The 19,397-nt window shown below is 42.7% G+C and overlaps 1 protein-coding gene across 2 annotated transcripts in view; it reads right to left on the bottom strand.

Moving 5' to 3' along the window:
• Positions 1–19,397, bottom strand: part of LOC117270335 (3',5'-cyclic-AMP phosphodiesterase 7B-like) — a 33,499-nt gene that overhangs the window by 8,578 nt on the left and 5,524 nt on the right. Inside the window, exons 2-6 of one of the 2 annotated variants that reach the window (XM_033647868.2) lie at positions 18,152–18,212; positions 2,736–2,825; positions 1,000–1,163; positions 804–867; positions 579–674 (exon numbers count right to left, since the gene is read on the bottom strand). In XM_033647868.2, coding sequence (XP_033503759.1) covers positions 579–674; positions 804–867; positions 1,000–1,163; positions 2,736–2,825; positions 18,152–18,212 — 475 coding nt within the window. Of the gene's footprint in view, positions 1–578; positions 675–803; positions 868–999; positions 1,164–2,735; positions 2,826–10,137; positions 10,893–18,151; positions 18,213–19,397 lie in introns of those variants that run through there. The other variant, XM_033647867.2, reaches the window with a different exon arrangement.

Below are 19,397 nucleotides of genomic sequence, written 5' to 3'. Positions count from 1 at the left end.
TCTACAGTTTGGCATTACTCTTGGTCCAAACACCTCACTGTAATATTACTGAAATCCTCCCAGTAACACCTGATATTACTTCCTTACTGCTGAAGGTAATACATCAGTTTAACTTATTTTTTTCAGTCACTGCATTTTGCCAAATACATATTATTTGGGACTTTTTTTTAGCCATTTGCTGGAGAAGTAACATTACGGGTAAAAAGCATTCCCATTACTTTTGACAGGAGGGAGGGGTGCATGGCTCTGGGATCTAGCCTTGACACAGAGACACAAATACACTGTTCAATGTTGAATTTTTTTAGAGAGTCAAACAGCCAGCAGAGGCTCAAACTTAGAGATTCTAGTGGGCTTAATCCAAGCACTTTCAAGCACTTTCCAGACCTGTGGCAACCCTGTTATTTGTCCTCTGAATGATTCTCACGTCACCATTATCATGCCGCTATCTTTTATAAAAGCAATGCTTTTTCTTTTTCTTTTAACGTATGTACTGTGTTGTATCTTCCTTGTGTTGTATGTAGAACAAAGCGGGGCAGAGGGTGGATGGGTGTAATCACTGAGACTTTCTCGCAGCTTACCAAGAAACCTGTGCAGTTTGACCATGTCCAGCTCAAAGTGGTGAATGAGGCCGTAGACATTGAAGAGATGGCACATCAGAGTCACCAGACTGTTACCTATAGGGCATAAATTCACTCAGTACAGTCAGTCTGAAAATAACATTTTACAGAACACAATGTAAAGGAATATAGTCGGTGAGGGTCAACATCTGTTAAACTTTTAAGTAACACAAAAATCCATCTTACCATTCGTAAGACGATCAAAGAGGAAGATGTCAAAGTTCCATGTGCCGACTTTTGATAGCATGTGCTGTAGAGAAAGACAGACTGTTTTCAGAACTGATGTGTGATCCACACCTGACACATACACAACACAGGGAGAGCGGAGATACAGCGTACTTGCACCTCAGATTTGTTGGGTTCTAAGTGTGTGCATTCTTACTGCAGCTTGTCCCAGGTAGTCGTCGTCCAGTAGGTGCAGTGACCCGGGGGTGTGGGGCACCAGCCCTCTGAGCAGCCTGGAGGCGTGGCAGTATCTCTGAAAACTCAGCAGACGCTTCACCTTTCTCCTGGTGCCGGCCTCTACCTCCCCCTGCTGGGCACTGGCTGAAATTACAAGTGATTTACATTAGACTATGAACAGTACATGAAAAACAGGTGCAGCTGTGACAGATAAACATCAATAAACTTTTTCAAGATTTCCTGACTTATATGTGGCTCTTTGCCTGGATTTAGATTTTTGGCTTCAGCAACTAAGCACAATTGTGTCTGTTTTTGCCAGGGACACGAGATCTTCACGGGGAGATAGCAGGTCAACAGTACATGCCACTCAGAAGTGGTACACCTCATCTGAAAGCACTCAGTGTCAAGTTTTTCTAGTCATCAATGTGCAATAAATGTTGTGTTTCGTTTAGGTGCCCATTCAAATTTAAATGTCTAGAGTGTATATGGGCTTAGAACATTATGATGGAACAATATGGCGACCATTCCCATGCTCCATTATCTCTCATCAGTTGTTACAGCAATTTTTAGGTTGATGATATCTGTTACACAGCTTTGATGCTAAATTTAAGCATATTTCACCACTCAATAATTAATAATTTGGGTCAAAAAATGCCTCCAAAATACCAAATAGAGACACCAAGATCTCGAGGAACACCATAGAGAAAATTCATGCCTTGATTTGGTATCAAAAACTTTGACTCCTGGAGTTTTCTGTAAGAACTGCATTTGTCAGCGATTGGATTGGATAGCAAACACCTCTGTTCTGCAAACTGCTGAGAAATCTCCTTATTGCCAATACACCTATGAAAGTCATCCATCCTCTGAGTGCCTGAGGTCTCTAGTTTGTGGCTATAGAGAGTTCATGAGGCTGTGATTATTTTATCGGTCAGTACAGGTCATTTTAACAGCGAAGTCCTTCTCCAAAACCTGTCTCACTACAATGAGATAGACTTATTATAGACCAGATTCAAATACACCGTTTTTACAACACGTGAAAGTAACTAATTTACACTGCATGTTTTACTGCTAAAAACGGCATGTGATTAGCATAAAGTGGGCATGTGTGTAAGGGGAAGGCTCGTGGGTACGAATAGAACTTGCATGTATCTTGAGATGAGAGGTCAAAGGACCCCCCTGTAAATGGCCACACCAGTTTTCCTTGCCCAAGTTTGACCTAAAGGCATGTATTGCGAATTTTCACAATGAAGAGAACAATAAAACACATCGAGATCAGTTTGGGATGACACATTGAAAAACTACATCCGAAAAAAATTGATTCAATGTGCAAAGGCCTTAACTCTAGAGCTTTATTTAACCCCTTTCCATCCAGTGGTGCTATCAATGGATGTCTTGGTTTGTCTAGTTTGACATGATACCACTACCTTCTACTCCCTAGCTTGAAAAATGGTGTGCTGCAGCCTCTTAAAGAGAGCGATGTTGGCCAAGATTGCTGGCAGTCTCTTAAGGTTTCAAGGTTTTGAGGTTACACATTTACTGTAATCGCTGTTTGTATAAAGTTTGAATGGAATTCCTCAAAAAAATTATGTTTTTTGTTGACGAAATAATTTGTTGCTAAGAAAACAAACAGATGAGAGTTGTGTTACTGGACTGACAATTGTCAACATGATCTACTGATGTGTATCATCTTGTATTTAAGTTGTTGAGGAGACTCACTTTTGAGGATTCGCAGGTCAATCAGCGGGTAGGAGCCTCGTCTCTCGACCAGCAACACACCAGCATGACCAGTGTTCAGTCTGCAATCAGCTGCACACAGAGAAAGAGGAGGAGGAGGGGAGAAAAAGGAAAACCATGGATGAAAAATATAAATATCTGGTGTTATTACTGATGTTCTGTCGTGGCCTTTTTTGGCAGACATCCCCGCAAAATCCATGAATCAAACATTCCAGGAGTACGGAGCGAGGAGGTGAGTTTAGAGACCAAAGCTAGAAAAAGGTCGATGGCTGAACGATAAGTGGAGCAGTCAGCAGGGTGATGACGGGACAACGGAACAAAGTGTTCCCTGGTGAAGATGTTCAACATAATCAGCCTCATAAACGCAGATTCAGAGTCTCTCTTAAGACAGCCTCTCTGAAACAAGAGGATCTTTGACACATCTGAATCACCCGGACATCACGCATCTGGTCCTAGTTTGCCCGAGGAGAATGGATTTCACGACAGTGTGCAGCTGTTATGGTGCCAGTTAGTGCTGGACTGAGTGGATACATCCTGTTCATGCAATACCTACTCTTACAGTACGAACTTTAAAAGCAGCTGCAGTACCTGCTAAACGTTAAAAGAAATAGTCTGTGATTTGGAACGCAGCCGTGGTCTTTGTGCTAGACTATCTGTCCCGCCCTTCGATAGGGTGACAGTGACGCAGTGCTTTACCCAATGCATCCCACCACTCACATTCACCCATTTACACACCCATTCACACACTGGTGGCCGAGGCTACCATACAAGGTGCCACCTGCTTCTCAGTTTTCAATACAGTCACACAGTCAATTTGGGGTTCAGTATGTTGCTCGAGGACACTTCGACAGACTGGAGGAGCCGATTCGTGGACCACTAGCTCTACCTCTGAGCCACAGCCGCCCCCCACATTTGAACTGGTCGCGGCAGCAGTGATGATTTTGGCTTGCCCAAAGAGCAGCCACAGAGCCTCTAAGTTTTGGGGTGCTTCGGCCTCTTGTCCAAACACCCCCGTCTGAAGTTGAACCAGGGGGCACTGCAGAGCTTCCTGGCTTTGAGGCACTTTGTCTAAACCTGGCTTTCACACGAAGATACGCTCTCAGGTTTCACCATTTGGCACCAATGGACTCAACATTAATCGTTACTCAACAGTGCCAACGTACTTTAGCGAGTACCCTTAAAAGTGCTGAGTTTAACACCTAACCCTAACTGTAACCGAGGACCAAACAGAAGGTCTGGTCTACTTTTCCTGCCTAAACAAAGCTTTTCTATTTGATTCTAAGACATAACAAGAAAAAGGAAATGCGTATTCCTCATGTGTTTGAAGTGCCCGTGTATTTGTGACATGCTGACAGCACATTTTCTCCTAAGCGGATATCAAGCAGTTTTGTCTACTGTATGAATGTTTTCCACAGGAAATGTCTGCAGAGTCCCAGAAGTAGCATTCTGGGTTTTTAATCCTTGCTGCGTGAGCACCTATCAGACAGCCAGGGAACACAGCAGCACAAAGGGTGCTTGAATACTGCCTCTGTTTAAAATGCGCATTTCACACACCCCGAGGCCAGTGACAACAAGACACAACAGAACTGGGTCCCAAGTTGCAGCGCACATGCGCACACATGAAATTTTCACTTGAACAAACTAAAAACTATGGGAATACTAAATAATTTACACACCGTGATGTGAGGAACTGGAGCGTATTATGTCCCCGAGGTTGCCAGTTCGCTTCACCTCTGTGACCTACACAGCACCTGTTAATGGGGTTGGAGTCCCTGTGGTAACTTCCTCGGTATGCCAGCTTTGCGAGTGTGGGTTGCCAAAGCGGCGCAGTTTGCAGGCAACGTGCCGTGGTTTTGGTGTGCTGTGTAGGCTGGGCAGCTATACATAAAACATACGGTGGAAAAGTGGCATCATTCTCTATTTATGCATCTTATAACAAATATAAACCGCTCGGGGGAAGTGACTCAGCCTGGTTGCGTGAGGCAGACGAGTCCTGCTGGCCTAGTTTGCGCAAGAAAAGGAGAAGAGGGGGAAAGCCTCTTTGCTTTTTTATCCTGCGTGCTGGTGGGCAGAGAGAGGGAAATACATCATCTGGAAAACCCCCCTCTCCAACACACGCACACACACACACACACACACACACACACACACACACACCACCCTCTGGCTCTCTTCCTCCACTCGAGCCATCTCTCCATACTTCCATTTTATATGTCACTCCATCCTTCATTCCTCTCCTTCCTCTGGCTCCTGTCTCCACATCCTCCTCTCCATTACTACCCCCTCAACCTTACCATCATCCCTCATTCCTTCCTGTTCAACAACAACCCCCCCCCCCCCCCCCCCCCCCCCCCCCTCCTTTAACTCTCTGTTGGTAAATAGGTCATTGTCTCCGTGCGGCGCAGAACTGGGTCACTTAGGATGAAAACGTGAATCAGTTAGAAAGGGTGTTTGAAGACGCGGCAATGCACACGTGTCTCGTCTGCACCCGTGGATAATAAACACTCGCCACACACACACACACACACACACTTGCAAATGAGGTTAAATCCCTGATTCCAAATGAGAAAACAAGACTGCACACTTGGCACACACTCACACATGGGATGCTGATATAAATATGTTTACTTGGCTTCAGTGAATCTGTGGGCGTTTACGGCACAAATGGTGCTTTGGGGCTGTTTTCCATCGCAGAAAGAGAGACAGTGGGACACATCGTGCCATATGCAGCCAACACTCGAATATAAACAGTGGCACACAGTGGCAGGTGATGTTCCCTCTTTATCTGGGAACATAGAGACATACTGTGCTTCCACACAGAGACACTGCACGCTTTTCTTTTTCAGTGTGTTTTGTTATGACATGTGTTGGATGGTTGCCAGTTCAAATCCCCGTCCGGACCAAATATGGAGTGTAGACTGGTAGCTGGAGAGGTGCCAGTTCACCTGTTGGGTGCTGCTGAGGTGCCAAGGAGCAAGGCACTGAACCCCCAACTGCTTGGGGTGCCTGCCCATGGCAGCCACCTTGCTCTCCATTTAATGAATATAGATCCTGTTTGTGCATGTGTGTGTATTTCAGGCCTGTGTGTATGTGACAACAGAGTGAAATAGAATTGAATTTCCCCTTGGGGATTAACAAAGTATATCTTCATCTTTTTCTTCTTCGTCTGAAAAAATTAAAGGTCCAATGTGTAATTAAATCTGTGTAAATCTGCTGCTTGTCGACTAGCTGATTAATTGACTAACCCGTTTTAAACTGCCTGTAACAAGGTGGGAATATTGTTATTCTGCCTTGCTGTGTATAAAAAAGTACATCAGGTACAATCACGAAACGGGGGAGCAGAGTTATTCCACCTTTAAAGTGGCTGTGGAGGTAATAACAGCGGCAAATCCATGCCCCCATATAAAGTATAAACCTGCAGGACGGGGCCGGTGTGACATTTTGACAATGTGGTATGTGAAAGACAGTGGTGCTATTATGATGAGCCCTAGTGCCAGCTTTTGTGTCAAAAGAGCCTGTATAATTTATAGTATCGTCACATGATCAAATACAGACTTGACATTGGACAACACCAACACACATATAACCAGTCATCACTGCAACTCTGTATATGACAAAAATACCAAAATTAGAATTTGGAATTTATAAAGTTTAAGTAACATGAACATATGATTTTGTTATAGATTGCTTATGACTATTTCAGAAAAAAAAGACGCCCCCTGGTGCAAGACACTGGAGATTTTAGAAGCAGCTAATAGCAGTTAGCAGCTAACTTAGAGAAGAAGAACTGCAAGCAAAAATGTCCATAACTTGGGGAGACAATAATGCCTGGAAGCTCCTTGCCCTCCGAGCAGGCGACAATATCAGCCGCCATATAACGGGAACATAAGTGATTGTTAATGCCATCATTATTGCTTATAAAGCGCTGCTGACGCATGGTATCTGTCACACTAGAGGCTGAAGCTGTTGTGTTACACGTCACGCCTCTTTGGCTTACAGAATGACGGCATGCTGACTAAAATTACAGACTGGAGCGGAATTAGGGTTTTGGTCATGGAAGTAGTTTGGGATCTTTGTGTAAAAAGGACTTTCATTTCAGTTCCATTTTAATGGTTTGTTATAATTTAGTTTTTATTGAACCATTCACATTAACACAAAAGACAGGAAAAAGTATACAACCTGCAGGTGAATTGTCTTCTACAGCACTACAAACATTCAACTTATTTTACTTTACATATCGTCATTTAATCCAGACAGCTCATCTACCTCAGTGTTTAGCTATTAGAAATGTCCTGATGTCAAAAAGGGCAACTTTTAATACATTTTCATAAATGTTTTTTGAGATTTAATAAAGTGTTTTGCCTTTAGGGGTAAAATGCTGAACTCTGACACTCGGTACTTTTTCTACCTAAATGTACCTATAAATACTGGTGTTTTTCTTCAGCCCTTCACATCCTTGAGAATGTCAGAATGACTCACCATCACCACTGACAAGTTATCTCACAGTGTCTCGACGCATGTCATATGCAGTGAAGTCAAACATTGCGCAGATAGCCCTTCACCCCTGTAGGGAGTCATCAAACGAATGAGGTCATCACGAAGCAAAGGGAAAGTCGCAGGCAGTGAAGAGCGTACATTTGTCTGTTTTCCACCTTATGAGTCAGTGGTTACGAACAGGTGATTCCCCACAGTATGAATCATCACTTCATCATAACTCTTCAAAAGCATGTTAAAGATTTACTTGTACATTGTTCCATTTCTGTTATCAGCTGATTTAAGTATTAGTTTTATTGTCAAGTCCTTTTACTGCATCATACTCATATCAATAAATGGCAATTAGATCACCACTTTCAAGAAAAAATTTCACACCGTAAGTCCTTGAGTCAATCTAATATTACATTACCAATAACATGATGCCAATGTATGAGGCAGAACTCTTAAGATCAAACTAAAAACACCACCCTGCGCAAAAAATAACCACTGAGTCAATATCAGAATGTACAGAATGAAAAATGTCAGGTCACTATTGTTCATCACCATCATTGTGAAATATGAAATGCACCTCATTTCCTTTCATTACCGTTGACATTAAAGGAAATGACAACTTTAGAATGAAAATACAGACTCTGCTAATGCATTTCAAAAACGTAAGAATGGCTCGTCCTTCGTAATCCAAGTGCCCTGAAACTGTGGCATGCAAAACTGACTTGAAAAGACATAAGTTACTCCACTTTTATAGCACAATTTCTCACCATGGTCAGTTAGCCTGCAGGCGTGCTGTGTTTACACGGCAACTCGCATGAGACTCGAGAATGTTCAGAGATGTTCTTGTTCTCGAGTCTCGCAGAGTTTTCTTACATTTTCAAAATGATTTTGGATGTGGGTTCCATGCACTTCAAGAGTATGGAAGAATCCGGCTAGCTGTTATCCTCCGATACCCCGAACAAGTTTTGTGGATTAAAAAACTACACTGGACTTCTTGTTGGCATGAGGGTGAGTAAGTACTGTCTGTATTTTCATTCTAAAGTGGTGCTGCTATAGCAGCAAAAAAAATACATTTAAAAAACTCAACAGCAATGTCTCTTTCTGGAAGTCATGACCTGGCTACTCAAGATAATCCACAGACCTTGTTGTGAGCAGTTCCATGTAGGGACTATTTCCTTTCTATCAAAGTACACCCACCAAAGGTATCACTGTGCAGAAGGAAGCGTGCATCTACTCATGGACGAGAGGCTTGTGACAGTGCCAGATGTCAACATTGATGGCAACCTCCAGAGCTATAACGTTACTTAGCTAAGTGATGCTACGAGAGCTAACAGTAGATAAACGCCTCCTTCTGCACAATCAGTACGTTAACATGCAGCTTGAGAAAAACTAATTACTGGCTTAGTCTGACTGAAACCAGACTTTTAAATGCATGTAAACATAGTCCAACTGAAATTGGACTATCCGTGGCTCGACTAACACACCTAGATAATTCGTCTGAAAATCGAACTATTGCTGCATGTATCCACTTAGTCCAACTGGAGTACGACTTGGCGTTCTGGTGTAGCAGCAGTGCAGTAACTCCCGGAAAAACAAACAAACAAACACCATGGCAACTGAGAAGCAGAAGATGCACTTCTGGATAGACGAGGAAACTACATTCATGCTCCGACAGCTAAAGGAGCAAAGCATTTTGAAGTTTATGGATGGTAGGAAAACACGAAACAAGGATTTATTTAAAAAGGTTTCTGAACAACAACCTGAACTAGTTCAATACGCACTGTATTAAAAAAGACACAGCGCTGCCTATTGAGGCGGAGTCAGATGTACTTGGTCAGAAATTCGATTTTCTCTTCTGCATGTATACTCAGACAAGACGAGAAGTCCAACTTGACTGATTAGCCCAGCAATGAGCTTAGCTCAACTACTGTGTGCATGTAAACGTACTGAGTGATACACTTGGCAAGTGTAGTTGGTTTGAAACAAAATAGTTCCTACACAAAACTGCTCACAACAAGGTCTGTGGATTATCTTGAGTAACCGGGTCATGATTTCTGGAAAGAGACATTGCTGTTGAGTTTCTCAAATATATTTTTGGTGCTCTGAGCACCTCAAGCTGAGTGCCATCTAATTCCATTATATCATCCGTCAACATCTCCATAGCTGATATTCCAACATTCAGCAACTCACACCAAAACAATCTAGATTAATTAAAAGCTCTACAGGTAAAAGGAAAAATATGTATGTTGAGTGTACTGTCCCTTTAAGGTAGAATCATCCTTTCCCTACTGACGTAACTCACATAAAACTGTCCACAATGTTGACTGACTTGTCACCCATGTCGCACTCCAGACAGACGGACTCGGCTTGATTGATGGCATCAAGTCAGTGTCATCAGTGCGGCTCAGCAGATGGTAACGCACTCTGGCTTTACAGCACAAATCCCTCATTTCACCGTCTCCTCTGTCTGGGTGTGTGAACTGCTCTGAACCTCGTCTCGAACCACGTCACTCACAAACACGTGCGTAACCATCAGCTGTCAAAGATTATCTGTCTCACACACATACACATGTACACTTGTCAAAAATGAAAACGTGCGTCGCGGCATGGAGTCAAATGTGGAACACTCAAATGCAAAAACTGATGCAGAAAACCACACAAAGACAAGGCCAGACACCTTAGAAACCTGCCAAAAAACATGACCACTATATGAAGAGACAAACAACAAATTATACAGATCAGTACACATCATGAAGGAGTGTGTTTTCTATCACGGATGTGTTTTTATGTCGCGCACACAGTTACTGGGTCACACAAAGAAGGAAAAACATGCATTAGACATTAAACATTCATGAGAACTCCCATGAGCTTTACTGTACTTATAACATGCGCAAGTTACCTTCCAGCTGAGCGCTCCTGTCCTCTATGTCAAGCTTCACCTCTTCTACCTCTTCCTTCTCTGTTTCCACCCAAGTGCTCGCCTGACTTCTCTCAGGCCCCCGAGGGCCTCCCCTGCGGGCTCTCCAGGCTGCCCTGAGCTGCCGTATGAGAGCAGGGAGCTCTAGGGCCAGCGACAGACCCCCGCAGGTAATAGGTGGTGTCCTGAGAGGCCCCCAGACCGGCGAGTGAGGAGCCTCGTCTGGACATACCCCGACTTCGACCCCAAGACTGGAGTCTCGCATCCTAAGATCTGGGCCCCAGAGCCCCTCCAGCACTGGCATCCTCACACCGAAAGACAAAGGATAGATGACAGACAGGTGCAAAGGGAAGGACAGATCGAAGTAAAGAAGGGAAGAGACTGAGGAAGAAGAAAGAAAGAGGGATGGTGGTGAAAAAGAGAGAAGGACGGCAGAGGGGGAAGCTCACCGTCAGGTAGCCATAGGTGAGGAAGAGGAGGACAGACAGATAGTAGCAAGTCAGAATGTAGGACAGAAGAATAAAGACTGCAGGGAGAAAAACAGTGAGTAGCAGCAAAGAAAGAGAGAGAGAACTGAAAGCAGATGAGTGTGGAGTGAAAGCGAAGACAGAACAAGCGCAGGCAAAGGAAGCAGGGAAGAGCCAGAAAAAAGAAGTGAGAATCCGTCTCTATCCCTCTCTCCCAGAGTCGGCCACTGACAGTCTGCTCCCTCCTTCTGCCGCATTCTCTCTCCTCTCTATAGTCTCACTCGCGCCAGTGTTGTTGTGGAGTCGGAAAGCCCCTCCTCTCCCCTCTCTCAGCACGCTTGGCTCGCACACTCTCTCACTCTGCTACATTTGCTGCTACAGCGGCAGCACACCAATAGGATTTGTGTGAACAACTGTGGGACACTGGGTTCACGGACACGGCCTCATGGTCAGGTCAGGGGAAGCCCTCACAGAGTCCAACATTAAGTCTGTACAGACTTTGCATTTAAAAGCAGATAAGAGTATTCGAAGTGTGTGCACAGCAGGTTCAACAAAATACACAAAATATAATTACTATAATTACTTCATGCTCTGTCGCTTCTCCTCTAATCATCACGCTGTAACCTGTGACAGGCTGTTATGATACCACAACTATCACACATTCACATATCTCAGCTGTGAGTGTCACGTAGGTTTACATTACCAACGGTTTATGACAAAATGACTTGATGACACCAACTCCCGTGTGCGCACGGTGAGAAAGGAGAGGGAGAGACGCTGTGCTGCTGCCAGAGGAGCCGCTGAATGAGTTCCCTCTGAGCGGTAAGACGCTGAAAGAGTGTGAGAAGTCCGGGGCTGTTCATAAAACATTCAGGACGCCACAGTTTATTCCACACTACTGAAGCTGCTCCTCTTTTTGGAACCGCCGCAGAGTTGCTTTTAATTTCGCTTTCAGCCATGCTTGCTGTTGCCGTGGGTAACAGTATGACGTCAATATGTCAACAAGTCTAAATATGACAAGTATCACAATATGAATTTTTCATATGATATTGAAAATGAAACCGGTATTATTGTGCACAAGATGATACGGCATGCCTCTAGTGCACAGATACGACTAATACATCTTTTAAAATTATTTGGCTGACTGTTTGATGTATAAATTTTGGAAAATAGGAGGAGAAGCTTAGCTCAATTTACAGCTCACAGGAGTCTCTGGCTTAAATTTGAAATCTACTGTCATGACATTTCCGATCCAACCTTGGTGTAGTTAGCACATATTAGCTCCGAGGGCTAACTTGGCTTGCTTACTATATTACATGAACGTCACTTGCCACCCTGAACATCCCACCAATCATCTTCAAACTCTCAGACTCTATATGGGAAAAAAGAAACAATGGAATATTCATAGTAAACAGCCAAATCCTATTTGATGGTCACAATCCTGAGTCGGGTACAGCCCTACTGAATAAGAAGCACAATGTCACAGCAGCAGACTCCAACAAACTTATTCTGCTTGAAGGTAAACCGAGAAACAAGCTGTGAGTCACTCTTCATTAAGGCTTCACCGGCACAGAGACACTTCAGCGAGTTTGTTTTGATTTATTTGTTCTGAAATCTGCTGTCCAGGTGACTAACCAGCCTTGGGCTTTAACACAACTGGGAATTCTGACAGAAGCAGAAGAACAAGATTCGATCGTAAATTCTTGGAAGATGTTCTAAAAATGGTTAAATTCATAATGATGCACCGATGCATGAACAGAAACTATATCCAGAACTCATCTTAGCACGATTCCCACTTCCAACTTAAGCCTCACGTGTCTTATCTTTCACTATTTATGCTCAGCTGAGTCTTCTAAAGCTGAGTCTTTAACTCGGATGAACTGAACATTTGTTTGGGACTGAAAACACTCCTGTTTCCTTAAATGTCACGCACACCCAAAGGCTTTCCTGTGGCTGCTGAAAGCCAGATATCAATTAACAGGAATACAATTAGGTGAATCAGAGTAAATGAGACCTGTGTGTTCCTCTTTGCACGCACATAATCATGAAGGATGCAGTGCTATAAGCATTACATTTTTCCACGGAAATGTTCCCTTGAGAAACAGTCACATGCAGACACACACACACACAGACAAAGGCGCAGACAGACACACAGCCTTGAACGTCACATATCAGGCGCAAGAAGTCAATTGCAAGAAATCACAAGACAAAGAGCGTCAAGATAAAAGATACAGGCCGTGAGAAACTGGGAGAAGCAGGCAGAGGGACATAATGTACAGCAATGCAGATACACCATGGCTATGTACTAATGTACTGTTGTAGCTCGGCTCGGTAGATGAGACCCTAGTGTAAAAATATTGTAGTTTCTTGTAGTGATTTAATGAGAATCATACCATGGTCCTGGTTGTGACTGGCTGCAGGCTGTCCATTCATTCCAAATATAGGACACCCACTAAGTAGTTCCACTAAAACTCTGTTCAGAGCTCTAACATGATGTGCTGGCTACATAATATCAGCCTCCATCTCAAATGAGTAACCATAGCAACAGGGATGTAGCCAAAGTTAACAAGTTAACATCTAATTACAACTATGACTTCAACATTTCTCATCCTCTCAACAGTACAGGAAAATGACTGTTAACACACAAACAAATTTAGAGCCATTAGTCGACTAGTTGCCCGCATGTTTACGATATTAATTGAATTATTAGATTATATATTTTGGGCGGGGCAACACAATGGTTTGAGTTGAAGGTGTGAGAAAGAATAGTATCAGTAACATTGTTAACACTGTGCTACATTACAGCGAAATACAAAACCGTACTAATGAACCTTCATTGATATAGGCCTATATTTTATCTACAAGTGCACGTCACACACTGAGCGAGCCGCCTGCTAATGACGCTGTGGGCTAATGGGCATGTAGCTACTTCCATGTTTCAGATGATACGTCATGTTTGTAGTTGACCAATGAAGATGAGTTTACATATCACCTTGGGTTCATCCTTCACCTTCTCAAAATGATCCCACACTTTGGATTTCCTGCCCGATATGTTATTAACTAGCCAGTGGAATAACCGCAGGTACCAGTCCTGGAAATTAAGAGGCTGTACACATGCCGCTTCTTTAACCACCTGAAAACACAAGGTCGGACGTTTAGTGCTAATCTTTCTCCTTTTCTGTGCCAGCTTTCAAGAACGCGGTGGCAAGTTGCGTCTGAGGTTGCTAAGCAATCTGAACAAGCACTTTATCATCATCTGTTAACCTGAAATCCTGAGTGCAGACCTGATCTTCTTCTAGATGCTGTTTATAAGTGTGTAGGCCTATCATCTGTGGGACAGATGTAAAGCTCTGGGTAGCCCTGCACTAACATGATCAACTTTTCCATATTTATCAGACTGAAGATTTACAGAAGAAGGGAAAGATATCTGTCGGCTGTGATTGGTTTGTAACGGAACTCCTGTTTGACTGCTGAGCGTGGACACTTCCCGTGTCTGTCCTTTCAAATTGGGTGCGGTTACATGATGGCTTCTCATTCAGAATGAAATAAATCTGAATGAAATCATTCGGAATTAAAGTTTTTCCAGGTAGTTTACATAGGAAATATTCATTCCCAATGAGGGTTTACACGGGAGATCTGTTTAATCGCCTTTATTTGGGTCTGCGCAAGGTTTGGGGCAGGGAAGGTTTCTGATTGGATAGGGGGCAGGGCGGATGTTACGTGTACCGGAAGAAAACACTGTAGTCCACGCTCCAGATAACAAGATGCTTGACGACACCGTTCTTAGTGCCTTTTTTGGGCTTGTTTTGCTTATATTCTTGAAGCAGCAGTACGACAACAACCTTGTTCTGCTAATGCTTCATCTGTTGAGGAGGAGAAGGGAGGTAGAAGGTTGAAGAAGGGAGATAGATGATCGTGCTTTGGCGAATGGAAACCGGTGAGTGCAACGAGTCCGACTGCTCTATCTCAGCCCGTTGCTATGCACGCTGTAGACGTCATCACGCCAGAAGGGCAAGGAAATGAGCATGCGCAGAAAGAACGGAATGGCTGGAATCGGGTAGGAGGTGTATACAAGCCAGAAAAATTCTTCCATTCAGGTTCTGAAAAGGAATATCCCACCCCTGTGCACTAGATTAGATTTTCTTTTGGGTTGGCTGTTTTCATTCGGGTTGAGGTGTTTACAAGGAGCATTTCTATTTGGGTAGGGCTTCCAACCCGAATGCAAAAGGAATACATGGCTCCATGTAAACGCACGTACTAAGGTTTTGATTACTTTTGACAAGGCACAGCTAGTAATAGAGTATCACATTTTCTGCGACTTAGCGACCAATTAAATCTTGACAACTAATGACCTTTCTGGTCGACTAACGTTTGGTCGACTATTAGGGGGCAGCCCTACTCCGCTGTGGGTCGGATGGTTCTGGCGTCCCAGTCGTCCATTACATCCTGACAATGGATAGCTCATTGGCCATTATCCCTTACGTATCTAAAATATAACATCTAAAATCCAAGTGTAGGAACTTGATTTATTGGAAATGATCAACAAGTTCTCCCCCAACTTTATCCTTTAAACTGTGAACATAGGTAAGTGTTACTGAAACCTACAAAGGCGACGCCTCACACATAAAATACACAGAATTTTTTCCATCTTGATAGTCACATATTGAACATCTGAGTAAATACAGACAGGTTGGATGACAGATAAATAACAATTGCATTCATGTCACTAGCCAACCCCCACAATCCCACAGAAACATAAATTCTCACGTGTTTCTGTGCCAAATTATAGTGCAGTCTGTTCAGGAAAAAAAAAGAGAAACAATGCTGCTATGTGATGTCGGCTGAGCCTTTTCCCATTGTAAAAATCTATCTTTCTAATCTAAGTGTTGAGAGACTTACATACAGCCACATAATCCCTCAGCAAAATTATTAGATCTTTTAACACCACATGGTGCTGACAGTGTGAGATACAAGTCATACAGCAACTGGCCCAGACTTTAATGGACCCTTGGTATGTTCAGCCATGATGCCAACTTGTAACTCTCACCAGCACTACAATCATAAAGAGTGTAAAACAACCTTCATCAATATGAAGGAGCGCGACAGTGCCGATGACAGGGAAACTATCCTTCTTCATGTCACCAGTGGCAAAAATACCACACAGTGTGACTTCAGTTGAGAACATGTGAATAAAGCTGCAGGAGAATAATAGCAGCAAACAAACAGAGCTGAGGTTCGTAACTGCGTGGATGTGTGAAAACAAATCGTGTGACAGAGAGTAAGAAACGGTGATAATGGCACAGAGCGAGAGGGAAAGATATCAGTCGACGAGGTCAGTGGGAGTTTTGAGTAAACTTGGGAGTCAGCCAGATGACTGCTGGCTCCAAAGATCCCTCACATACATGCACATGCACACATACACAGAAGATACACAGTCCACAGTACGAGTGAGATTCCACTCGGTCTCTGCTCTCTTTGTTGTGTGTGTCTGTGTCAGTCTCTTTTTTATTATTCTTTTTAATGATGCTACTGGTCACGTTTTCTGGCAGGTCACTGCAAGAGAAGTGGGTCAGCCAGCGGATAAAGTGGCCTGTCTAAAGAAAACAGTTGCAAGTGTTTGTGTTTGTATCTACAATTCTACTGGCTTGTGTTCGTGCAAGTATGTGAACATATTTGGCACTGGCAATATAAATCCTTTCCTATCACATGTTCAAAACTGCGTCACACTTGTACTCAACTACGCATTTCTTCGAGGATCTTGTAAACAACGTTGACATTAATACGGAAAAACAGCTTTAGGCTACGTTCACATTTCAGGGTTTAATGCTGAATTCCAATTTGTTCCCCAGATCTGATCTTTCTGCCTCGACTCCTCACGTTCACATTTTAAGTGACCCATATCTCACATTAGTGTGAACGGATCTCTGCTCTGAAAGGCCTCATGCAACCAACAACATTACACACATGGAACAACAAACAATGTCACATCTGGGAAACCAGCATTTAGGGAAACTAGAACTACCGCCACACATTTGAAACAAAATAAAATCTATCTCAAATAACACATTTAAACAGCTCCCAAATACAAAAAAAATGTACCCTGGGATCTATATATATATATATATATATATATATATATATATATACACACATATATATATATATATATATATATATATATATATATATATATATATATATATATATATATATATATATATACACATATATATATATATAAATATAAATCAACAGGTGAATGATTGAGTTGTTTTTTTTCCACCTGGAACTTACTATAATTACTTCATACTCTGCCATTTCTCCTCTAATCATCACACTGTAACCTGTGACAGGCTGTTATGATACCACAACTGTCACACATTCACATACAGTATATGGAGTTTTTTGTCAAGCTGCTAGCATCACATAGGTTTACATTACCAAAGGTTTATGACAAAATCACTTGACGACACCGACTCCCATGTGCACACAGCGAGAGAGGAGAGACAGAGACGCTGTGCTGCTGCCAGAGGAGCCGCAGAATGAGTTTCCTCTGAGCTGTAACTTGCTAAAAGAGTGTGAGAAGTCCAGGGCTGTTCATAAAACATTCAGGATGCCACAGTTTATTCCACACTACTGAAGCTGCTCCTCTTTTTGGAACCACCACAGTCGGTAATAATTTCGCTCTCAGCCGTGCTTGTTGTTGCCGTGGGTAACAGTATGACGTCAATATGTCAACAAGTTGAAACATTACAGGTATCACAATATGAATTTTTAGTATCATATTAACAACTATACCAGTATTTTCATGGACGAGATGATATGGCACACCCTTAGTGGGCACCCAGGATTAGACTCACCAATTCAGTATTTGACCAAAAGTCGTTGTAGTGTTGAATCACGGCCAGAAAAGTGTTTTTTGCAGAACATTATGATGTCACAGTAAAGTTGACCTTTGACCTATTGGCTATATTTTGTCATCACTCCATCATTATATCCTATTAAATATTTGCATGAAGAAGAACTTCCCTCAAGGCATTCCTGAGATATTGCAATCAAGAGAATGGAACAGAGGGACAACCAGAAAACAAAATATCTCCAGACAGACAAAATATCTATCGCCAGTGTGGAGGCATGGAAATCAGATCTGTGTAACAAGAGAGCAAAGAAATCAGATTTGGGCCACAACTGCTTGTCACATGACCATAGCCTCAGCTACATCTCAAGGTCTGAGACTGTAGTTATAACAAACAGATACATTTTACTGTCTCCAGTCCAGACATCACAAAACATGCCTGGAGTGAAACTCTGTATTAAGCACCACTGTTTTTAAAACAAGCTACGCAGCTGAACAGCGCAGACTGTACAGTATACAGAGACAGCAGAGATTACACTGGGCCAAGGGTTAGTGACAGCCTGGAGCACCGTTACCAAGTATTCAGACACATTTTCCACCATCAATTTGCAGCTGACTATATATATTAACAGCCCTCTGCTCTGCGGTATTCAGGTCACTTAAGTGTTCTTACCCAGCATGCGCACTTGTATGGCATTCTGCTCCGACCTTTTGAATGCGACTGCTCCACACCTCTGTGGCCGAGAGAAAGGAGGAGAGAGAAAGAGAGGCTGAGATTAATATTACAGCACCCAAAAATACACACTGCTATCAAAAGAGCATCAATGAACCTCGCTAATAAATAGAAACTGTGCCAAAAGTCATGGCGACCCTGTTTGCAAAAAGGCTCCACACACACACACACGGAGGCCTCTTTCACACTAATGTGCCATTCTGAAGTATTGAGATGAAATGTATCAAGTTAGTCCCAGTAAATCAGTGTTTTATAATATCTGAAAGGTTGTTTTGTCTGCTCAACAGTTACTATGGTGACAATTTCTCGCCTTTGTCTGTTTGGCTCTTAATCACAAACTGAGTCTGAATTTTGGAACTGGATAAAAAGGTCTCGCTTTAGACACTATTCTTCATCTCGCTGAGTAAGAGATGGTAGGTGCATTAAGCGACAGTGGCATCTGCCGTTCCAGCAGCGACATGTCTGAGTGTTGGCCGACTACACTGAAAAAGTGGGTCAGGCAGCACACTGGCAACGAACTGGCAACCATTTGCACATTAATCACATGGCTGGTCCTCATGGTCAGCGGTCTTAAGTCATCTTTTTATAGCCGTTTTCTTTCAAAGGTGTGTTTATGACGAGGTTAGGTCACATGTTTTTGTTTTCTTTTAGAAATACTTGGAACACAGATGTACTATTATTTCCCCCGTTACGGGATATTTTTGGGGAGTTTTTCCTTATCCGCTGCGAGGGTCCTAAGGACTGAGGGATGTCGTATGCTGTAAAGCCCTCTGAGGCAAATTGTGATTTTTGATATTGGGCTTTATAAATAAAATTGATTGATTGATTGATTGATTGATTGATTGATATTACAGATAAAATTCACAAGATTGTCCATCAAATTAAGTCTGCCATTTTTCGATCATATCTTGGTCCCTCTTAAGGGACAGGTCACCCCTCGATCAAAAAGAAAACATATGTTCTTCCTCTTACCTTTGGTGCCATTTGTCAATCTAGATTATTTTGGTGTGAGATGTCCAAGATGTCTGCCTCCTCTCCAATATATTGGAACTCTATGATACTAAACTTATGGTGCTAAAAGTGCCAAAAAAATACATTTGAAAAACTCAACCACAGTGTTTCTTTCCCAGAAATCATGACCCAGTTACTCAGAATACTCCACAGACCATGGCCCCTTTCACACATG

The sequence above is a fragment of the Epinephelus lanceolatus genome, chromosome 13 (genome assembly GCF_041903045.1).
Source record: "Epinephelus lanceolatus isolate andai-2023 chromosome 13, ASM4190304v1, whole genome shotgun sequence".
Lineage (NCBI taxonomy): Eukaryota > Metazoa > Chordata > Actinopteri > Perciformes > Serranidae > Epinephelus > Epinephelus lanceolatus.
This window is presented reverse-complemented; position numbering and strand designations above follow the sequence as displayed.